The 24,905-nt window shown below is 44.7% G+C and overlaps 1 protein-coding gene across 1 annotated transcript in view; it reads right to left on the bottom strand.

The window, feature by feature from the left end:
* LOC138480805 (cysteine-rich hydrophobic domain-containing protein 2-like) overlaps window positions 1-24,905 on the bottom strand; it is a 455,363-nt gene that overhangs the window by 327,123 nt on the left and 103,335 nt on the right. Inside the window, exon 2 of the mRNA XM_069612551.1 lies at window positions 24,568-24,622. Coding sequence (XP_069468652.1) covers window positions 24,568-24,622 — 55 coding nt within the window. The remainder of the gene's footprint in view (window positions 1-24,567; window positions 24,623-24,905) is intronic.

The following is a 24,905-nucleotide window of genomic DNA, read 5'->3' as shown; positions in this document are numbered from 1 at the left end:
TGTTGTTCCATGATGAATTTTGATTTTGCCCGTATCCGGAGCCTCTTTGGGAATTTTGGCAGAGAAGGCAGCGAAAATTGTCCCCCCACCCCCCTTTGGCCAGGTTGTTTATTAATGCGTTGCCCCAGGGATTTGAGGGTATCATACTCCTCTTTGGCTGATTTCAGAGCATCCTCCACCGCTTTGCCGAATAGTATGGTTGGTTCCACTGGCATGTTAAGTAACATTGCCTGGGTTTCAAACTTGAAGCCCGATTGGCGAAGCCAAGGGTGGCGCTTGATAATGGTTCCTTCCGCAATAATACGGGCCGCATTATCTGCAGCGTCGAGGTTGTTCTTCAGCAAGCTGCTGGCAGTGGCTTTGCCTTCCCCTGCTACTAGGGCAAGTCTAGGTTTTAAAGGTTCTGGAGCAGAGTCGATGAGGGCCGTAATCTTGTCCCATTTATGGTAGTCATAGCTCGTCAACAGTGTGGAATTGTTGGCGATCCTAGTTTGAAACGCTGCTGCAGTTGCAACTTTCCTCCCCATGGTTTAAAACTTCTTGCTCTCCTTGTCAGGGGGAGCCTCTGAAGAGGCAATTGGTGTACTGCCCTCTTTCGATTAGTTGTGCCGACTAGCGAATCCAGCTTCAGCTTAAGCTGTCCCCCGATACATAAAGGATCAGACTGCGCCGGGGCGGAACCGTTTTTTCTATCGGCGGGCTTACTGCCCTTGTTTGATTGGGCGTCTCTAGTGAAGGTTGGATTCTTCTCTGGACAGACTTTAAGATGGGTATGAACTGTGTTACGGATTTAAAGACACGACACACTCCAGAACAGGACTCTTTCCACTGGTGAGGGATGTGGCGCACAATAAAAATGCTTCTAATTTATTGATTTCAAATTCTGCTTTGAGAAGGCACCCAACCCGTCTCACACCCCCTTGACAAACACCCTGTGTCGCAATGGACCATGAACCAGGCCGGTGTGTAATACAATATTTATTTATTTTAAAATTCAAAATCAAAGGTAGGGCAGCAATCACCAGTGTGGTGACAATATACAGCAAAATGTTGATGATACACTTAACATTACTTTCCGACATTTGACACATACGTTTAAATGGATGTGGAAGCACAGTCACTTTTTGGACATCCTTATAGATGTTAATGTTAATGTTAAAGGACATTTGTACTGCGCACTATCACCACCGGAGTGGTCCCCTGGCACTCTGGCGGCTCTGAAAGAGGGAGGGGGAGGTGGGTTAGTGGATGGAGGCTGGAAAAGTGCAAGATTGCAGTGATGTGCTGTTGGCAGCCTCAGCCCGGTGGTTCCGTCGGCTGGGCCTGGGGTGTATGCGGCCGGTAGTCGTCGTGTGCTGATGTGCGAGTCTATGTGTGTTTTTTGTTTTGTTGTTGCAGTGTAGTGAAGTTAGAGCGGTTTGTTGTGCTGGAGGTTTGTGGTTGTGTTTGGTTTGGAGTTTGAGAGGTGTATGCAGAGAAGGAAATTGTTAGTGGTATTGGTTAGTTGGTATCTCTATCCTGGAATGACCGGTTGGGCTCGTGTAATCTTACACGACGGGGTGCTTGCGCACCCTGTGCCTCAGAAGGTACGTGCCCGTTTGTATTCGAGGCCGCTTGAGCATTTAGCTGTCCCCTCCGTCCGCTCCCTCAATAATTTTGCATGCTCCTCACCCCCACCCACATGACCAGCGCATCTGCTAGTGTCCATACTTCCGATTGTGTGGCGATTGGTGGTATCTCGTCCGTTCCACAACCCCGTGGTACCTAGTTGTAGCTGTACGGGCAGTGAGGGATGGTAAGGATTGGCTGAGGTTGTTGCCTCTGTCTCCCTGGGCCTCGCAGGTGGACCCCTGTGTCCAGCGTCAGCCCTACTGGTGCTCAGAGTACTTCTGTCGGTTCTAGGGGTTTGTCAATGTCCTTTCCTGTTGAGTCATTTGTCTTATTGTTGTTTCGGTTTTAGTCTCTGGTGTTGAAGAGCCAGGTTTTGTAGATAGCACAACTGTTGGGCACTCCCCCTGCAACACTACAACACCTGCTGGCTGCGTTTTGTGTGGGTGGAAAGGAGTGGCAAGGAGTCACAAATAAGAGGGAAAAAAATCGGATTTGAAATTGGACCTACCACCCCAGAATGGGAGGACAAAACGACATGAAAACTAATTTTCACTGGCAAACTCGGTTTTGTTAACAGAAATAATTTGTTCTACTGGAGGCTGTATTTTAGTGACTGGATCATTAGAGAAAGACACTGCACGCAAGGAGGTTAATTTGCCATTTTAACCAATTTGCGCCGCGTTCATCTTTATATGGGAATTAATTAATCTAAAAATGGTACTAAAAAATTACACAGATTGCTGAAATGATTTCAATAGAGTTACACTAACATATGGAGACTAACACGGATTCCTCTAAGGACAGGATAAAACAGAGGATGCTGAAAATTTGGAGAAATGACTAGGGTTTCTTATAGGATTTTTATAGGATTTGGACAGAATGCAAGATAACGCAGCGGTGTATGCAGTTTATTTTGGCATTGGGGAGGGAGATACTTACAAAATGCACTGGAGTTGGGTAATTGGGACAGCTTAGACGGGTCTCTGGACAGCGAGGACAGGGCCTGGTCACTGGGCAGCGGCTGGGCTCTCCTTTATGGGAACAGCTGGGCAAAAGCGGTCTGGTCTCTGGATTCTCCCAAAGGGAATCAGCAGTCTCTCCTCTTTTCTCACTGGATTAGTGGTTCTACCTGGACATCGATGGGTGGTTTTGCCGGATCTAGATCAGGATAGGTGGTTCTGGATCAGTGGTTCTGCCTGGATCTGGATCAGCTGCCCCTGGATCTGGTTCTTGAGTCTTGGAGTCTTGCAGGGTGAATTTGAATGTCTGGATTTTTGAATGTCTGGATTTTTGAATGTCCTGAATCTCCCTATGCCTCCTTATATAGGCAGGATAACAGAGGATTTTTACAATGTGGGCGGAAGTAATCTGAACATACACCTTGGAGGGGATAGGTCAGGCTACGAGTGTCCCCTCCTCCCTGCGGGTGGATTGGTTCCAAGGAAGTGACATCAGTTTAAGTGTAGGTGTTTTAGGACTGGCTTTGTTTTACCACAGTTACTGTTACCAAAATAAGTTATGGAACAAAACCCTTATGTTTACAAACGTCACTATTATAAAAATCAGATATACAAATCCCATATTTCACAAGAAATATGCTGGTTCAAATACCCAGTCTAAGCCCAGTCTGTGCGATGCTGCTTCGCCCTTTTGGCATTCTTTCACAATTTCTCTTGGAAAACATTTTATCTAAAATTCTACAAATAGCTACACATAAACCTAACAGTGTCGGCATATTTTCATCAAGTTTCAGATCTGTGCCATTTACGCTTTCCCCAGAAATGCCTTTTTACTGCCGTTCATGTCCACCACACGTCAGGAAGACCCACATGGTCTTACTTTACTTGTGCAAAAATTACATTAAAACTGTCATAATTTCACATTACTGCTTCTTCAGATTACTGAAATAAATGTCTTAATGTAAAAAGTGTTTTAAATCAAATGGGATGGATTTGTCCCCAAATGTGGGCCGTCTTTCCAGCCCCCAGCCAAATGTCTTCCCCTTGTCAGCTTGCACAGGGGTTGCAATGACTCCCCCCTTCATCAAGTGCTAATTCCCCTTGGTGCATTGTCCCTTGCTGGGGAAATGCCAGGCAGTCTGACGAGGTTGCGAATTTCCACACCTTGGCCCTTTCACATTTGTAAAGGGGCTTCCTTTCCCATGGGGCTGGATTTCTTTGAAGTGCCTGCCTTGCCAAACTGGTTGTGGAGTCGTCAAACATTTTTTTTCTCTTCACCTCTTTCTTCCCCAGAACCCAAGTCCTTTTGTAAATAAAATAATATATAAACCACCCCAGCCCCACACATATAATACTGTTTCTGTGCGAATATTGGGATGATTTCACATTTAGCTTTCAAAAGAGCAGTAGTTTTCTTGCTTTTGCAAAAGCAGATTTCACATGTATGTTTATTTGTTCATTTTGAGATTCCCAATGCGCTTTCTGTAGTACACATTTTCTTTGGCATTTACTTTCTGAAAGCATTTCATAGCTCTGGCCAGTTTCTGCTACACAGGGATATGCCTGGCAAATGGGTTCTTTGAAACTGACACATAGCAAGTGAGAGAGAGAGTGCTTCTTCTGAAGTAACTTGCATGAGTTAATTTGTTTCCAAATGTAAATTCAAGCCGTGTTTCAGTAGAAATCCGAATTCCTGACCTTTCACGTGGTTTCCCAGCACATCAGCTGCTCTGGGAATGCTTTTGCCTCACCTCTTGCTACTCAGCAGAAATGAAACATGTCAGGAGGTGCTTCCTTTAAGGGCACAATTGTTGTGGAAAATGAATCGTGAGCAAATTTCAAAGCTGTCTTGGGAGTTATGTGCGCAGTTTTAGTATTCAACATGACAGAGCAGAAAAAGGTGATGCCGTTCTAATCAGAGGTCATTTCTGCTGGATTTAGATGAAAGAAGCAAATTCAGCCATTCTTTGAAGTCCCAGTGTTGAAAGCTTGCCACCCCTGCGCTAGGGAAAGAAAGCACAACCGCTTTTAGGGTGAAATGGGAAAATGTGTTTTTTGTTGTAGTTTTTTTTGTTGGGGCTGGCAAATGTACCCCACAACTGGGTGGCAGCTTTTTTGTCTCCCAGGATATCTTCCACAAAATCTTTGTCTTGCTGAGTCTCCTGAGTTTGAATACCGAAGTGCTCAGCTGCTTTGATTAGTAAGTCATTGAATAAGGACTGATTATCTACTGAAAAATCAGGTACTGGGGAATCCTCTTGAATTGGAGAAGACATAGTATACACCTCTGCCTCATCATCCTCATCCCCATCATCATCATCATCACCATCATAGTATTGCCATTACTCCTGATCTCCTTCAGTGTCTGTATGGATATCATAAAGGTCAGCAGAAGTGCAAGACTTTTTTGCTGGTGGCTGGGATGAAGACAGTGGCTGAGAAGTGGAAGACATGGGCTGAGAGCTTGAATCCTGAGCAGTGGGAGGTGTGATCTGAATATGTTCGATTGCATGAGGATTCTTTTCAAAGAAATTTGCAAAGAAGGTCATTCTGGACATCACACTATATATGTCCTCGGCTGACCATAGGGCCGAGCTGGGGATGACCCCAGGGTAAGGTATGGCAGGGATTTAGGGTGTTGGGTAGGCCGTTATTATGTAGTCATCACTTAAGGTACCCTCATCCTCTTCTCGTGGGACAGTTAAAGTTTCTTTAGACGGGGTAGACTTATCCCTTTGAAACTTGTCTTTGTCCTTATAGGACTTGTCTCTATGATCAGAACTCTTGGAAGAAGACTTTTTGGAAAGAGTAGCCTTTAATCGGCCTTCTGGGACATGTTTTTCAACCAGGTTTGATAAGACTGCATTTTTGGACTTCCCTGCCGGTTTCGACGAAATGTGTCGACTTTCGGCATTGGAAAGGGCCTCCGCCTTCTCAGTCGATGTTCGACCGAAGGAGTTTTATGGGTGGCGTCCTTTGTCTTACGGGGCCTGTCATGGGGCGACTGGGATTTCGAGTGCCCAGAGGACAGTGAATCTACTGATCTCCCCCTAGACGCCGAATCTGGGCGTTTGGGTCAGAGGTGCTGACATATCGCTGCAGGGTGTGTGCTTAGTGTGGGAAGAGGAATTGCTCTTGCCGTGGAGTGTCGTCCTCAAAACAGAGCCGCCGACCTGTCTTCTAGGGTCAGGGGCTTGCACTTGGGAACTTGGATGTTCCCCCCTCGCCCTTGCCGTCCGAAAAGACAGCGACGCTGCCGTCACTGGAGGCTCCCTCCACGTCCATGGTGGCCTCGGCTTGCATGGCGTGATGGGCCCAGCGCTTGGTTCTGCAATATTTAAGGGTCTCAGGTTTAGAGAGCTTGCAAGCTTGACAGTGCCCTTCATCGTGGTCGCGGTTCAGACACAGGTTGCAAACTCTGGGTTTGTCGTTCGACGGAAAATCTTTATTACATGTGGGGCAGAATTTTAAGGGTGTCCTATCCATGTCTGGGAAAGGCAGCCGGGCGATAAAGGGAAAGGTGGGAAAATGCATTGTTCAATGACCGCCCCCCACTCTCCCTAATGTATGGGCCTAAGCTCGGTGGGCCTTCCAAGGCCGAGATGGTCAGTCGAAGGTTGACTCTGTCCGACGGCGTTGTCTTGCCTTTGTCTTGTCTTTTCCACCGCGTCGAACAACTATGTCGGAAGGAAAAGGACAGAAAGAGTAACTATATTTAAACTTTTTATAAGTAAATGGCATCAGCCAAAATTGTACTCTGTGAGAAGCAACCGCTCACAATGGCGGAAAACAATCTGAGGGAACTTGACTCGTGAAGGACCATGGGTACAGTGGATGTCACTCTAGGGATAGTATTGCAGGCACGCCCTGTCGACGTCCTTTTTCGAGTCTCGAAAACTGCAACTGTAATACTCTGCAGCTTCCACTAGATGTCGACCTATGCATAGCATGTGATCGAAGCACATTCCACAACACTCAGAAATTATACATGAAATTCAGCTAAAGCCACCTTAACTTCACACCCCTTGTTACGCAGCCTTTGACCACAATGATGACATCACAAATGACATCCCCTACATCCTCTATGACATCACAAATCACATTACAACACTAACCGGCCAGGACCAGTGGCCACAGCCTTTAGCTGTGCCCACTGTATATTTTAACCCATTAGCCATGGCCTTTGGCTATGGCCAGTGGCCAAGGCCTCCAGCCTTGCCCAATATATATTTGACAACACATACTGGACACTGTATATTTTAACACATTAAGGGGCAGTAGTCATGGCCTTCAGCCATTCAGTGGCCACGGCGTTCGGCCGTGCTTACTGTATATTTTTAAACACTAAAAGGACTCCTAGCCATTGCCTTTGGCCATGGTCAGTGGTCCCGGCTTCGTCCGTGCACACTGTATATTTTAACACATTAAAGGGCCAACATCTATGGCATAGCCGGTGACACAGATTTCAGCCACGGTCACTGTATATTGTACAACACTAACTAGCCACTTGCCATAGCTAAAGCAAAGGCCACGGCTAAGGCCCTGACATCAATTGTTATTTAGTTTATCAAAGCTTTTATTAGCTAAGTCATAAATTATGTTACGTCTGATGCCATCAAAGATGTAATCAGTGATGCCATATGATGTAATTTGTGATGTCACCACTGAGGCCATAGATGATGTAATTAGTGATGTCAGGATGGCATCTGTGATGTCATCATTGTGGTCAAAGGCTGCGTAACAGGTGGCACGAAGTTAAGGTGGCTTTATCTGAATTTCAGGGTTATGTTGGGGTACGTTCTCACCATAATGTCGATGCAACTAACGTATTTCCTTGAATTTCAACTTTTTTTTGTGCAATGTTTTGCTCACCTTCAAGTCCTTGAAAGGACATTTTTTTCATTGACTTTCCAGAATTTTGTTATGCCATAAATGTTTCCGTGCCACTGGCCATGGCCTTCAGCCATGGCCACTGTATTTTTTAAATCACTCCGAGACCATTAGCCATGGCCTCTGGCCTTGCCCACTGTATTTTTTAAATCACTACCAGACCCCACTAGCCATGACCAGTGGGCTTTAAATCACTACATTATCACTAGCCAGGTCGACTACCAGACCACTATGTTTTACCCCTGACCTCACTGTATTTGTTAAAATTACAAACAACTTGTTTGTCAATTACTTTTTTGCCATAGTTGCAGGTATAATCATAATTAAGATTTCCTATTTTCAGTGTTTATTTTCACCCTTATGCATCCATCGTTCAAAAACGTTCATCAATCACAGACCGATTTTGACCCATTTTGATAGTGGTAATGTTATGTATAAAAGATGGCAGGCTTTTGAGAACTCAGTTTCTTTAGGCACTGCACAGTGAGATTACATTGTTTGTCATGGATCACACACTTTGGTTAAGCAACGTGCTACAAGCCCCATGTTTTATGGCGGGTCTCTTGGTGACTGTTGTGGTACATCGCACAGCCCCAACTAACAGCATTTAAGCAGCACGGAAAAGGGTAAAAAATGACTGGCTGCAAGAATAGCATGTGCCCAGGTACTTTTGCCCCAATAGCAAAAATGAGAAGCTGGCACCCATGAATAAACGTAGTAAGTGAACATATATCAAACTGAAATATACAAATGTAGTTCAATTGTCCGTCCGAGTAGAAGAAAGCGCACAAGACAAAGCATTGGACTTTAAAGTAATGAACACCAGAAATATAACCAGAGAGAGGAAACGTTCCAATAAATATGCTGGCAAAGTATTAAAGGTGCTCACTTTTTAAACCCAGCAATCTGTAGTGAAATATTTCCTGGAAAACAAAATCTCAATACAAAACAAGTTCTTGTGGTCTTGTGGGTAAGCGTCTGCACTGGGAACATGACAACCCAAGTAAAAGCCTGTCAGCCAAATACTTGAGCAAGCTTGCCAATCTCAAAAAACCCAAAGGGGTGGGTCTGTCCTCTGTAAATGTGTCTACCCACGTGTCCTTTACTTGTGCCCTGAAAAGCAGCCACAATCGGGAGAAAATAACTGCACCAGTGTCCAGGATTGTAAGCTATCTTGCCACATGCTGGGAAAATACTAATTACTTACTTGCCCTCTCATCATTTCCCCTCCTAACCCTCTTGACAGGCTTTCAACAATACTCTTCTTTATATACTGAAAACTTGAAATGTATGCATGCCATAGTGTCACTAAAATGTATAAAATCCTTGACCATCTTGACTGGGAGACTACAAATACCAGAATGTAATTCAGCAAAAGCCAAGAAAATTGTCTCTCAGAGCTCTCAGAGAGCAATGGGAAACATAGGAGATCAAAGCGAGGAAGGGGCCGGCGCCCTCAGATCATGTTGATGTAAGTGGTCGTGGTCTTGCAACTTGTGCTCATCTATTAGGCAAAAGGGTATGAGGGGGCCGGCCACTTGCTCGTTTTGAAGCTAAGCAAGGTCAGTCCCAGTTACTGCATGAATGGGAGACCTGGATGCCCTTTTTAGTATGGACTACAGATGGCCGTGTCTATGCGTAGTTTAGAGCCACGAATATTGGAAAAAAGCCTGAATGAAATGCTCTGCCCGTTCAGATACCCCGTCCCTCACCAAGAGCCCCCTCCTCTGTGCAAGCCCCCCATCCCCCACTTGCCCGATTGCCTCCTCCTCTCCCATGCCCTCTCCCACCCCCCACAACAAACAGTGGTTCTGTGACGCAGACTGCTTTGAGAGGTCTGCTATTTGCAGCTATAGCCAAGCTTACAGAAAAGCTCTGTGTTGCAAACTCAGGCCTTAGTCCCCCTACAACGCTCACATTTCACTTGATGTCCTCTTGCCCCTTCCGCCCCCACACCTGTAAACTGATGGCATTTGCATGTGTTTAACCTGCAAAAGCCTTTTTTCTGTGTTTCATTTTCCGATAACCGCAGATATTTCTCGCATTGAGAAAACAAAAAGATGGCGGCTGTTTCATTTTTAAACACTCGGTTTCTTGGCAATTTACCCAAGATATAGCCATCTATTTTGGAGAAGGGGGCACTCCATTCCCCAATAAATATTTAAAAAAACTACTGGATGGAATAACCCCAAGCCACTAAAAGGCCCTGAGTCAATGCTTCGTGCCCAGGTTGTTTCAGACCTGGGCCAAATCCATCTAGTGGTTTGGGCTGTGCAGTGGAGCAACCAGTCTTTGGGGAAATGAATGGTGAGTAGGCCGCAACTTTGTATTTTTTGGTTTTCTGAACTTTTTTAACAAATCTTTACCGGAATTTGTAGACTGGGGGAGGGGGACGTACCTACTGCTGCGCCATATATGGTTACATTACTCACTGTAATCGTATTTCTGATGCTTGTATCTGCTAAGAATCACATGCTATGCATAGGCAGACATCTAGTGGAAGCTGTAGAGTATTGCATTTTTTGTTTTGAAAACTCAAAAAGGGAAGTCAACAGGGTGTGCCAGTAATACTATTCCTAGCGTGATGTCTACTGTACGCATGGTCCTTCACGCGTCAAGGTCCCTAAGATTAGTTTGTTTCTGACATGAGGTAGCATGAAGTGCAGCGTGAGTACAAATGTAATAAAGCAGATAAGAGTAGATAAAGCCAGAAAACATCTATGCACCTTCTACTCCACAGGAAAGGAAGGGTGGGCGCATGAGAGTCCAAGCAGATACAAGCATCAGAAATACGATTATGGTGAGTAATGTATCCCTTCTGAGGCTTGTGGATCTGCTTAGATCACATGCTTTGCATAGATTAGCGAGCAGTGTCTGGAGAAGGTGGTGGGTTGTGAGAAGGTTGAGCGGCAAATAGATGTTTTAGCACCGCTTGTCCCACCTGTGAATCTGCTTTAGAATGTGTGTCAATGTAGTAGTGCGGAGTAAAGGTATGAATAGAGCTCCATATAGCTGCATTGCAAATAGCTGGACATTTGAAATAAAGGCCAAAGTAGCTCCTGTACCTCTTGGTAGAGTGAGCTCTTGGTGTGAAAGGCAGAGTTTTGTTTGACAGAGAGTAGCAGAGTTGTATGCACTTCACTATCCATCTGGAGATGGCGTTTTATGAAACGTGATCACCTTCCCTGCCAGGACCCATGGAGACAAACAGTTGGTCTGTTTGTCGTAGTGGTCTCGTCTTGTTTACATAGTTAAGGACCACCCTCCTTACATCTAGTGTATGGAGTTTTTTCTCAGCTGAGCTTGAAGGTTTTTGAAAGAAAGCTGGTAGCTCTATGGACTGGTTGACATGGAACTTAGGTGAAAACCTAGGGGGTGTTCTTAGGACCAACTTGTCTTTGTGGATAACAAAGAAAGGGTCTTGCACTGACAAAGCTTGTAGTTCACTGACTCTTCTTATGGAGGTGACAGCCGCCAGAAAAGCCGTTTTATATGTAAGGTGTTTATGGCCGTTTTTTTTTTTTTGTAATATTTTTTATTTTCAAAATAAAACAATACAAACCAAACTTGCAGCATTATACAATACAACCGTAAAAACATCAGTTAATCCCATATTACTGCACTTCAAACCCCTCCCCCCCCAAGAGCTTATCAACCTTACAGTTCTGTGTACACTTGGTGTGGCTGGGCGTCGTTTCCTTCCGAAGCAGCAGGGTCCACTTCCGTGCCAAACAGTACCGTAATTAACATCCTCCAAGCCGCTAGGTTGCCCACATCTTCTTCCCCGCAATTGCTACACGCTTCCTGCCATACCACTGTTTCAGCCTCCGCCCACTTCTGCAGGTCCCGCCACCATATCTCTATTCTTGGCCCATGGCATTGCTTCCAACTCATGGCTAACCTTCTCTTAGCAAGTACATACGCCAGGTCTCTCAGTTTCCCGAGATGTTTGGTGTTCCGTGGTCTGGGGAACCCTCCCAGGAGGCAGGCCCAGGCCGTGTCAATGCGTAGCAGGACCCCCTTATCTGCTAATTTCTGTGCCACTTCCCCCCAAAAGCCTTCAATCACTGGGCAGGACCAGAACATATGCGTCATGTCTGCGTCTTCTTCATCGCATTTCGGGCATGCTTGTCTACCTGCGTTCGCAAACTTGGCTATTTTCTTCGGGGTCATATATGCTCTATGCGTAATGTATAGCTGTATTTGCTGCAATCTAGCATTCCTGGACACTTTATGGTATCCCATGGCCCGTTCCCACATCCCATCAGTCAGCTGCGCCCCCACCTCCGCTTCCCAGTCCAGCCTCAAATCCATCAAGTCCTTCCCCACCCGGGTCATCACCACCTCATATAATCTAGAGATCTCATGTCCGCCCTCTGATATATCATATATTGTTCCGATCAGTGCGTCCGGATCTTCCGCCAGCACCGTCTCCGGCCAAGTCTTACGGATGATCTGTACCAACCTTAGGTACGTAACATATTGGCCCCCGTGCAGCCCTGTTTCTTCTCCCAGGTCTTCAAATTCCCTAATGGCCCCATCCTGCCATATGTCTCCCAATGTGGCCAGCCCAACCGATTCCCAGTATGTCCTGATTATTTTCCTAAGCTGGCTGTCCCCCATAGTTAAGGCGACCAGTGGCACCTGTGGGGAACACGGGCACGGGCTCTCTATCAATTGGCACGCTCTGCGCCAAATTCTCCACCCCAGCAGCAACATACTTGGGCGTCCATTCAAGTCTGATCTAGGGACCCAGACGATCTCTTTTAGGTAAAACGGGGCGCAGTCCCGCCCAACCAGCCTAGACGCAGGAGTTTCCTCATCAGAGAACCATTTAGTCACGTATTGCAACTGGCTGGCCACATAATAGGCCTCAAAGTTCGGCAGCTTGATGCCTCCCCTATCGTGGAAATTTTGCAGTTTCCACAGGGCCACCCTGTTGCGGATGCCGTGCCACAGGAAGTCCCTGCATACACTGTCAAGTTTGACAAAGAACTTCCTGGGTATCAGGTATGGTATGTTACTGAAAAAGTGCAAAAGCCTAGGCAGGACCACCATTTTGAGCATCGCCCCCCGGCCCATCATTGCCAGCGGCAGCTTCTCCCAAAACTGCATAGTCTCGCGGATTTTCTTCACAGCCACCTCGGTATTGTGCAAGTGTTCTTCCTTCAAAGTATGATATACATCAATTCCGAGGTAGCGGAAAGACTCAGCTGCCCAGGGAACGGGCAACACCGGCAATCGTTCCAGAGGGACTCCTGCGAAGCTCCCCAGTGGAAACATGCTCGATTTACCGGGATTAACCGCTATGCCGGACAGTTCCGCATACTTTTCCATGACCTCTAAAATGTACTGGAGGTTTTCCTCCGGATACTTCAGGTACAATAACAGATCATCAGCATATAGGGATATCAAATGGTTCTCTCCTCCCACCTCGATGCCAACCAAGTCATATTGTTGTCTGAGGTACACCGCTAGGGGCTCTAGGGCCAATATGGTGTTTATGGCCGTATTTATTCCAAGTCTCAAAGGGGGGGGTCCCATGAGCTTTGCAAGTACCACATTTAGGTCCCACCCTTGAGGCGGGTTTGAAATGGGAGGGTAGAATCTTTTTACTCCTTACACAAATGTCTTAATGACAGGGACTTTCCACCGGGACACCTTGCTTTGGGAAGTGGTGTACGTGGATAGAGCCGCTAGGTGAACCTTGATATAGTTAAATACTAGCCCAGAGTCTAGTAAATGGAGCATGAAATGAAGAATGTGTGATTGAGTACATTCGACTGGGTTTACATATTTTGACTGGCACCATATTACAAATCTTTTCCATTTCTTAAAATAACAGTGTCTGGTGTTTGGTTTACGTGCCTGCTTGAGGATTTCCATACACCTTTGAGGCCAAATTCTTCAGGAGCCAAACTGTCAAGTTCACAGATTGAGGATGTGGATGGAGCATAGTCCTCCCGTGCTCTGTGAGCATGTTGTAGGGGCACAAGCGCAGATGTGGCAACCACGATTTTCTCGCCCACATGGGAGCAACTAGTATCAGTGTCACTTGTTCCTGGTGCATTTTGGGCATTTTGTTCACTAACCTGCTCAGTAGCGGTGTTGGAGGAAAAGCGCAGGAAAATATCCCTGACCAGTTCATCCACAGGGCGCTCTCCTTGAACCCGTGTTGGGGAAAGGTGGATCGCCCGATCATCGGCACCCAAGGATTTCCCAGATTTAGACGTGGTGTTGGAAATAGACTTCGTCTGTTTCGGGGCTCTGTCGTGTGGTGGTCATGACTGCGATGGGCCAGAGAACAGAGTGTGTTCAGATCTTCCCCTCAACACTTTGTGTGGCTTATCGGTCGACGACGTGGTCGACTTTCGGCTGTGGGGGATGTGCTTGGTGTGAGATGACTTGGTAGTGCCTGAGCCACCGGGTGTCGTCCCCATAGCAGAACCGCCGGCCACCGTGTTGGGGTCGCCGCATGCATGTGGGAATCCGATTGAGCCTGATCGCCCTCGGGATCACTTTGGATGTCATTGCTACCATCGCTGGGGGCTCCCTGGACGTCCATGGCGGCCCCGGCCTGCATGGCGTGGTGGGCCCGGCGTTTAGTCTTGCAGTCCTTTAAAGTTTTTGGCCTGAACAGATTGCAAGACTTGCACTGTTCTTCGGCATGGTCCCTGCGGAGACAAAGGTTGCACACTCAGTGCAAAACCTGTTACAGGAAGGACAACATTTAAAAGGAGTGTTTTCGATGATATATAAAGATGGCAGGCTGGCGAAATAAATGGGATTAAAGGTGAATATACATTCTCTTTGTGAGACTGGAATATGAACCACTCTCCGCTCTCCCTACTGTGCAGGGCCGAGGCCCGATGGGCCTTGAGAGGCCGTAAACAAAGGATCGTCGAGACGAGAGTCGCTGTCGTCGACGAAAGGACTTGTCCTCGAAGCCTTTGCCAGAGATCTTGCGGAAAAGGGTTGTCGAAAGGACAGAAAGAAATACTATGATTAAACTTTGGCTAAGTAATGTCGTCAGCCAAGAAGGAACTCCACGATATGCGTCTGACTACGATTGAGGAAAAAAACAATCTGAGGGACCTCGTTAAGCTCTCTGCACAGCAACGAAATAAACCAGCATTTGCGAGAGAAGCAGCAAACAGTTTTTCTCATCAGCACAGCAGAAGACAACTGTTCATCCAACCACTTAAGCTAAAGAAATGAAGGAACAGATTAAATGTTGCTAAATAAATAGAGAAAATAAGAAATAAAAGACTGAAGTCTTCCGCTTATGTCTTTTCACTTTCCCCCCACAGCTGCAATTTTTAAACAACTGACTGCGGTTTGTGAAAAAATGAAAGAAAAGAAAAGTAGAAGAATAAAGCTGCCCACTTCACAGAAACCTGTTGGCAGCAAAAAAATAAAAGAACCCTGTAAGATCAGCAGCATGAAACAAGACGCATGCTCGGGAACTAAGCATAGAGTGCTAAATACTATGCCCCTTGTGTTTGTGCTGGAGTGAGGACACGAGTGAAAGCAGTCTGTGCAGCTGTACCCCGAGTCTTTCTGCTGTTTCTTTTGTTTCTGGAGGCGAAGTTGAAAACATTGCATAAAACAACGTTCATACCGCGAAGCGGGCCACGGAGTGAGGACACGGGTGAAAGCAGTCTGTGCAGTCCGTGCACGTCCACTGTGCTCCGCTCCTTGGGGGCCAAGAGCTAACGCTATTAACCCTTGACAACTGACTATAAAGCCCTTGTGGCGCCTCCTTTGACGCTACCTAAACCATTTCTCTTCCATTTCTCTTCCCCCTCCCTGCTCCTCGTTCCTTGATCGGATAAAGCCAGCCTTCCTTTGTTTCCCGCGTGCTACCTTTTCACGCCTTTGGAAAACCTGTAAAATATAGCCCCGGGGACTGCGGGCCTCCGAGCCTTTGATCCCAACGGTGGTGCTTCTTCCTGCTAAGTTTTGAAAGGTAACCGATAAATGTATAATTTACGGAGTACAGGAAATCCAAACGACACGTCTGTATAAAAACAAAAGACGGGCTCTCTAATGAACGGAATGAGAGCACATAAGGCAGAACATTTTTGAAACGCTATAAAACAGGTGGTGGTGTTTTTCGTCCCCCGCCAAGTGTCTTCTCTTTTGATAACCAGATACATACAACCTCTGGTTTCCTGGACTCAACTGTGGATCCCCAAGCCCTTCAAGGACAGGAATTGGGAATCTTGCCGCCTGCCAATTAGCTTATTCGAGACTCACTCCCTCCTAACCTAAAGAGGACGACTACGATGAAAAATGCAATCCTAACTCATTTTTCTCTAGGCACAGCAACTGCAACTGATTGTTCCTTAGCACAGCCTCCAACCCATGAATCAAGAAATGAAACTTCACAAGTGCAGACAATTGTGATAGATCCATGTGATGAAGACCTGTTGGAGATAGAAATGCTAATACCTATGAATTCATCATACAAATTAAATAAAATACCAGAAGAACAAGACCACGACCTGGGAAGCGAGGCCTAACTACATGAACTGGCCAGGGTGGTTGAATTCTCTTCAAGCAAGCAGCCACAAGTGCAGGCTGAATCAAACTCAACCTTAATCCCCCCAACAATTACTGCTCTGATCTTTCTTTTAAGTTCATTAGTGTAGCTGTTCGAATCCATCAAGTTAGAGGTTCAGCAACATACGGGTATATTGCTAGAAATAACGAAGGAACTGGAACTGAATGACATTATGATGACGGTAATTAAATCAGCCGTCAATGAAGGTCTGGGAGAATTCCAATGGGATCTCCGGGAAATCTCTAAAGAACAAGCAACAAAATTGGACCGACTCTCAAACCAGTGTGGTACTTTGAAAACGGATTTCGGGGCATTGGTGGAGAGTTCAAAGTCCCCGCCAAAGGGCAATGAGGAGGGATATTATTGTGAGCATCCCACAAAAGCCCCTGAGTTAACGCCTGATGACTCCCCCTTATCAGCCTCATTGATGGAGGAATTTCTGCGAATGGCGCAGGCCATAGACGTAACATCTAAAGCTATTGTTCCTGACCCTCCAGGAAACGTTCCAGTAAACGCTGAGGAAGTGGAAGAAGAGATGAAAAAGAAACTGTCAGGCAAATCGACAAAGAAAAAGAAAAAAATGGCCAAGGAATACACCAAAAACTCACAAGTTCCGGTGAGTGGCAAGACTAAAAGGCAAGAGGAAACACTTCACGACTTATACTAATCGTTTTGTGAAGACTCTAAAGGCTAGGTAGGAGAGGTGGGAAGAGAAGAAAAAGAAAATGCCCCCAAAAAGGGAAAGGGACAAAAACAGAAAAAGAGTATCAAAGAAAAGGAAAAGAAGACGACAAGTGAGATTCTAGAGGCTGAATTAAAGAAAACCACAGTGGGCAGCCAAATGGACATAATCAAACCGCCAAAGCGAATTGCCCCAATTTTCCTGTTTGCTAAGAAAAAAACAAAGGTGTTGAACTCTGCAATAAAGATAGCCCTGATTTTCCTGAAAACTAAAGAAGTCTCAGAGGTAGAACAAGGGGAAATCAGCCCTAATCCAGCTATAAGAGTCGGCTCACCACCAATAGAGGCAGTTCTGCGACCACAAGCACTGGTCATAGCGAACCCACTATCTGGTGGAATCAAAGAACTGTTCCAAATCCCTCCACGTTTGGGGGAGGGCCTCTATCCAAAGAATAGCATTCCAACACAACCACAGATGGAGCAAAAGCCAGATGCTTGTAATAAAAACCCTAATATTACGAAACAAACTAAAGAGCTAAGAGTGTACGTATGCAGATTGTCACCGACATCTCAAATTGGGGAACCTCGCGCCAGGATCCTCTCAGAAATGAAATTAATCCCGGGTTTAAAGTATTTCTCCACAGACGATATTGAAGTGGTTAAATTTCCTTTCTCGGCAGACACAAACATAGCTTAATTGGTATTGAGGTCAAACTTGGGCCTGGAATCAATTTCGGGGGAATCATAGGCTTGGGGAAAAAATGGGGTTCAAGGTATCAAAATCATGCCCCGCTTTAGTGAATACACATCCTCAGTTGAAAGGAAATCGGCTTTATAATCAAATCCAAAGTAACAAGAATGGTATTGGCTCAGCATCAACGGCTGTCTGGGAAATGGTTCCAGAGATCGTTTCCCAAGTCCTCCTTAGAATGGGCAATCAACAGCAGAGCCTCTAGTAAAAAAGCACTTTAAGGTACCGTCATGGAATACTAGAGGCTATAACTCTTTTACCCAGGAGCTGAGGAAATCCTACATTTTTGGGTCTTTTGATTTGATTCTACTTCAGGAAATTCGGCTCACTTGTCCAATCGGAATAGATGTATTGGCTTCTGGGTCGGAAGGAGGTAGACCTTCTCGGGGTCTGATGACTGCCTGTAAAAAAGTCTTCTATGAATCCAGGTTACTATCAAATGAAACACAAGGTTTCCTGATAATAAGGGTTGAGTATAAGGGGGCCCGAATATTGGAACAAGCTGGATTTTGGTAAATTTGTACTGGAACTCTCGGGTGGGGTCTTTTTGATTTTCTGCTAACGTTGTCTGATCTGCTGGTTGATATATTATCTCTGTTCCCTATGGATCAAGTGCTAATAGCAGGAGACTTAAATTGACAGTGCCTGACGACAAAAGACCAGGTCTCAGGAAAATCACATGATCAAACACCCAATGGCTTAGGCTGGGCAAATTTCATTAAGGGATGGGACCTATGGATGCTTAATGGAAATATTAGGGGAAACATCCTGAGTGTCCCAAATTGGCACAAGGGAACAGCTTTCTCTACAATTGCTATTTCTCTGTGCCTAGGAAAACCTTTGAAAACTGTGTGATGTTAACTGTAGAAAAAGGGAACATTGAAGATCATGCAATGCTTAAATTATCAATAGATATCAACTTTTCTGCAACTGTTTCCACATATACATGTAAATTGTCTGTGAATATGGCTGGTAACTGTATTAGAAAATTTGATAGGGGGAAAAAGTCTGACTAGCAGACTACAAAACATGGTGGTTAATGTTTCTGAGGATCAAATGTCCGACTCCTGCAAACCCTCAAGTTTCCATCTGTTATTATTGGGTTTGGATCCTCAGAAACCTATTACTCAAAAACGTAAGCTGCTCCACAAACATGCCTTTAACCCCAGTTTCTGGAACAAAAGAAAATCATAAGACATTAAAAAGCAGTGCTAAAAAAAGCTAAAAAAAATGCTAAACCCGATAGAAAATGAGGCTAAGAGACTGCTCTTAGCCTCATTAAAAATCGCTATAGAAATTGGAAACCGTCATTTAAGTCATCTATCCTGCAGAATGATGGAGAACCTATGCTCAGGTCATTGAATCAGAGAAACTCTAGAAATGTCTGGGCTATTGTGGGGGGGAAAAGCAAGATTTGCCGATGTGTAATCAAGACCCATTTTACAAGAACAGTCTTGGGTTGACCATTTCTCTCTGGTATACTGGTCTATACGTGTACCTGCCCATGAGAGTTTGCAAACTGCCCAATGGTCCCTAACGCATACCAGCGCTGATATAGAGCTACTAATAAAGAACTCCTCCACTTCTAGAGCGGCTGGCCCAAATGGGCTTAGTAATAGGACCCTGAAAATGAACCCATCTTTGTGGACTCATGTACTTAAATTACTATTTGACAAAATAATCAAGTCAAAAGAACTCCCAGAATCGTGGAAAAATTTGATCACAATCCCGATCTCTAAAAAAGGAAATGAACTCCTAGCGGTGAATTATAGACCAATTTCACTACTGGATGCTGACAGTAAAATCTTTGTCGGTTTAATTCTAAGGGAGCAGGAGGAATGGGCCAAATCTAATGGAATAATTGCAAAACAGCAAACTGGCTTTAGAAAGAGACTATCCACATCCCTCAATGGTTTGGTTCTCACTTGCTTAAATGGGAACTTGGGAAGCAAAGGTGGTTTACCTCTTTTTGGTAAAACCAAAAAGGATGGACCTCACCCAAGCCTTTGATACAGTTAATAGGGGTCTCTTGTGGAAGAAACTGTATGCATGGGGTGTCCCTTCCAATCTACTCTCTATCCTGATTGAACTGCATCAAAATACCAGGATGAGAGTTAGACTCTCAAGGGCGGGTAAACTATCAGAGCCTATACGGGTGGATAGAGGGGTTCGTCAGGGCTGCCTGATGGCGCCTCTTTTGTTCATCCTCTTTATGGCTGACCTTGGTCAAAGCCTAAAGAAGAGTGATCTAATATTGCTGCGCATCGGCTCAACTAAAATCAGCTGGTTGGCTTACGCAGATGACGTGGTGGTACTGGATCACTCCCAGGTCGGATTTCAGAGGTTGCTTTCTGTCCTGAAAACCTATGCTCGAAATAATGACCTCAGGATAAATCCTGAAAAATCTAGGTTCCTAATTTCCAAACATCCGAACAAAAGAGTTAAGAACTATTCATGGGAAAAGGATCACCGACCAATAGAGGTTGTTTCTAAGCTCACCTATTTGGGATCAATAATCAAGTCATGCCCAACCAAAATTCATCTATTAGAAACTATTAGTCTAAAAACTATTAAGTTGGGGGCTCAGATGAAAGGGATAACAACTAAATTTTGTAAATTCTCTATACTTCCTTTGGTGAAATACTATTTAGGAAAGGTGGTTCCTGTCATTCTATTTGGCATGGACACAAACTTGCTCGCGATGGATGTGAATTGGGATTCGATAGAGTCAAAGCTTTGAAGAAAGACATTATCACTCCCGAATTGTGTTTTTATTGTATCCCTAAGGTATGAATTGGGACTCTCCTCTCTAAGATCGTGGTTGGAGTGGAAATGGCTCTCCTTGTATAGGTCCCTATTGGTCTCCTCAAAGGGTACATTATATGAGGACCTGTCCCTCCTACTCCAGTGTAATACGAATAAATTCCTTGTAAAATTAAAGCTGAGCTGCCTAGAGCTTTTGAACAACGTGGATTGTACATCAGAACTTCTGATACAAAATCGGACAAAAGTAAAAGAGCGGATGAAAAACTGGGATTGGTTGGAAACAGGAGATAGGATGAGGAGGGCAAAGTTGTCACTATCATTTTCCACCATGGGTAAAAAAAGGGCGACTCTGCCCCCATATTTGACCAAATATCCAGATCCGAGTTCAAGGGACCTTTTCATAAGATTCAGACTCAATTTACTCCCCACTCTGTAAATTCAATCAGCCAGAGACACAGCTCTATCAGATGATTGTTCTGCTAAATGTGATGCTAATGAACGTCAAACGTTAAAACATCTGCTATCCAAGTGTCTGGGTACAAGGGAGGTTAGAGTTACTAGAATGAGAAGATTTGTCCATGATATTAGATGGTTGGACACAGAGGAATTTTGGTTTAGATTATCGTCTGGGAATGAAACTTTTTTGAACCGCAGAAGTGGTAAGAGTTCCGAGAGACAAAGTTGGATGATCATTAAGAAATGAAATTTGATGATAATTGTAAATGTATTACTAATTTTATTAACTTTTTTCTTCTATTTCTTTCTCCTTTTCTGTTTTATTTAATTTTATATTCTTAATTTTTATTCGGTCAATTGTCTTAAATCTTTTGTACTGGTTTGGAAAATGTGTAAAAAGTCAAAAACATTGGCTAAGGCACAATAAATAAATAAATAAAATAAGTTTGTGCTTCTGCAGACAGGACAAAATACCCCAGATTGAAGTTATTGCAAATAATAAAAGCAGCCTTTACAACCTGAGAATGCACCAGTTAAAACAGAAATATGTTGCAAGTCAATTAGGACATGTAAGTAAACACACAATGAGAAATCTTCAGACTGGGAAATAGTATCCCCTAGATAAACATATAAAACATGGATATTTGCAACCATGTATTTTGTCGCTCCAGGAGGCCCACCACTGCCACAAATACCTGAACAAGACAAGTCAAGAAGAAGTGTCAATGTCCCACTAGAGGGACAACAGAAAATAAATAAACAATATACAAATCTGCATAAAGCAAGGAGTGGGGAGGGCTAAAATACATTGTTCTGAAAAAAGAAAATGCCTATTACCACGTGGAACAATATACAATAAATCGGAATACCGATAGGAACATCTGACGGAAATCAGTTTTACCCTAACTAATTTCTTTAAAACAAATGTTCCAGTGATTGAAAGGAATGAAACATGTAGGGAAAAGTATGGGTGAAGTATGAATAAGAGTAAAAGAATTGTCAGAGAATGTAATTAGTCCATTTGTTGATTACATTTAGGCCAGCACTGATTGAATAAACTTTCATGAAATCAAAAGAGCAGACTACGGTAGATTACAAAAAATATGCCGCCGCTGTTGTAAGCACTTTTTCTTGATGGTTGTTTGGTGTACTTTAAGACCGTGTAAATAGGTGATTTATTTGTTATGTATGAACTTACTAATGATGAAGAAATATTATGAATAAATATATTAAAGATTAACACTTGGCTGTTGCATATGCACATTAATATAATAGATCAACCTTACATGCAAGTTGGCAGCACTGTGCCATCCAAACGACTGAGACCAAATTGAAGTTTATTTGCTGTTATAGTGCAAAAGAGCTGCTCGCACAGGTCATTAAAACTCTCAAGTCGCAATTTGGTTTGTACACACAGTACTTGGAGCATACAATCGGTTCAAGGAAACACTGACACACGAACAGTTATATACAAAAAAAAAAAGTCATTTCTTTCATATACACTAAGGCTTTAGACATAAGTCTCATGAGTACTATTCACGCAATAATCTCACAGTAGCATAAAAGGTAGCACACTTTAAATCAAATGCTAAGCAACATAAAAGTGAGAGAAGCTACTGAAACAAATAAGCAAACTTTAGATCAAATCTTGTAACTTCAATTAACCCCTGCTTAACCAATCTATAAAAGTCCATCCCTATACTAGGTGACTCACAGAATCAAAGAGGCACTGGGTTGTCCAGTGACCAAGGGCTGAAGAGGAAAGAGGCAGGTAAGCAACAGACATAGTAGAGTCTATGGGCCTCATTACAAGAATTGCGGAATGGGTTAACGGGTGCCGCTAACGGTGGCGTTCCCCATTCCGCAATATTACAAGGTCCGCTCGCGGGACCCGGTAAGGACGCCTGGTAAAACCAGGCGTCCTTACCGGGTCCCGCGAGAGGACCAGGGAGCTAACAACGGGCCTGTCGCAATCGGCCCGTTGTTGGCTCCCTGCACCCATTCCAAATGAGCCCTATGGGGGCTCAAATGGGGATGGGGGAAGGTCCGGGCCCGGGTTCCCTGTAGGGGGAATTACCAGGCCCTCCAAACTCGGAATGGCCCGGTAATTCCCCATTCAGGGAACCCGGACCCAGTTTTGGTGGCAGCCATGCCGCCAATAGCGGCATGGCTACCGCCAAAGCCGTAATGAGGCCCAATGAATATTTTCTTCAGGTTTGCAGGTAAGTATTTAGAGCCCAATGGGTCGTTCACCCCAATGGGTCTCTGGGTGCCCTACATGGGGGTGAACGTAACAGCTTAGCTGAAGCCCTCCAGGAACCCAGGAACAATGCAGCAAGACCAAGTACCTAGGCTTCAGACAGTACTTTTCGCTGATGAACTTGGTGCAGCAGGTTGGTTCCCAAGGTGAGGGGGCAGTTGTCCCTGGTTTGGATTTCTTGGCCTGGGCGGCTAAAGAATGGACTTTGGAGGGAACAGACAGATGCACTCAAGCAATAGGATGCCCTGCAGTGGATCTTCGTGGCACTGGTGCCTTTGAGTCCTTTACAGGCTTCAGGTCAGAGACGGTTGTCATCCAGTAGACTTCTCTTCGGTTCTCGGTCCATGAATCAGCTGAGGGGACGACTAGGAGTGGAAAAGTGTCACTGCAGGTCCAGACGGATGCTTACAAGGTTTCAGCCGGAACCGCAATTCATACAACGTTGCACGGCAAAATGGCACAGGTCCAAGGGTATTGGGAGTTTGCAGCCTGGGAGGGTCACAGCTCTTGGTGGGATGGCGCAAAATGCAGGTGAGCTTGAGACTGGTTGGGCCCACCAGTCCAGGGGAGTAAGTCGTCTTAAAGAGATCTTCCCGGTCGCTCAGAATTCAGGTTCGGGTCTTCAGAGGTCATTCAACGGCTCTGGCGGTCGTTTGAAAGTTGCTGGCACATTCTTCTACGAATTCCTCTTCGGATCTTCAGTCCAGTGGTCGACTCTGAGGTTCAGCTCCAGGACCCTCCCAGTTAAAACTGATTCCAGGCAGGCACACTGCAGGACTAATAAAAGGGGAGTTTCGGTTACCTCCCCCACTTCCCATTCTTTCAGGCACTTAGAGAACCTTGGCAGGCTTATCAAGGGAAGCCCGCTAGAGACAAAAGATCCTTCAAGACCTTCCCCAGCAAGGAAGGTAGAAGAAGGGTCAAGTAAGAACAAGTCATTGTTAACAGGGCTTTAAAAAGTACAGCCACCATTTAGGCAAATGGTGACCCCTGCGTCCCCTACAGCAGCTGACGAAGACAGCCTGTGGTGGAAATCCACAAAAAGTCATGTAAAAAGGTACACTGCCACCCGCCTGTCAGATGAACTTGTAACAGTAACTAAAAGTTACTGGAGCAGTGAGAAAAGGGAGCCAATGTTCCCCCTCAGCATTACACATAAGGTGGGGTGTGCTGATCTCACAAAATAAAACACAGGAGGCACAAAAGGGTGCCCGCTCTGCCCTGGTAACAGTAGTTAATTCAGGTGAAATAAAAAGCAAAGTTGAAGGAGCTTCCAGCAACACTGCAGAGAAAGTGCTCCATACTGCAATAATAAAATATAGATGCCAGAAAAGATGGAGGAAATCATAAGTCCATTAAAGAGTACCAAAAAGAGATTAAAAAAGGGTTCGCTGGTACAGAGTAAAAGAAGGAGTGAGTGTGAAAAAGGTTCCCACTCGGTCAGGAGAATTAGATAAAAACCAAGAGTCCAAATAAAGTGCCGGGGAACTCACAGGTGGAGAGAATTTCACTCAAAAAGGAAATCTTCTCTAACACAAATGTATATCATATAACCTTTAGCTGTTCGATAAAAGCCATCAAGACACTATTTCAAAATAAAATAAAAATACAATGTGAATGTTCTTACCTTTCCTGTCAACACTGATGGAAAGTCAGCATCAAATGTGTTGCTCAGACCAAAACTATGGAAGAAAAAGAAATAACAAAAATACATGTGACAACCTTATATACAATACCTTTTGAAAGGCAGCCCCAAAAGTACTTATGCACATTAATCTGTAAAACGACAATAGCAACATGTTTAGGGATCAATTTTATTGAAGATGAGGAAAATGCTGTAATTGTATGCACCTGAAATTAAGTTTGAAAAACATCCTGGCTGAAGATATACAAAAGCTGATAATTCTGGAGTAAAGCATATAAATCTGGTAAAACCAGCAGACGTGATCACATCAAATGTAATGC

This window comes from Ambystoma mexicanum, chromosome 5p (assembly GCF_040938575.1).
Source record: "Ambystoma mexicanum isolate Mex_15411 chromosome 5p, UKY_AmexF1_1, whole genome shotgun sequence".
In the NCBI taxonomy this organism is placed as follows: domain Eukaryota; kingdom Metazoa; phylum Chordata; class Amphibia; order Caudata; family Ambystomatidae; genus Ambystoma; species Ambystoma mexicanum.
This window is presented reverse-complemented; position numbering and strand designations above follow the sequence as displayed.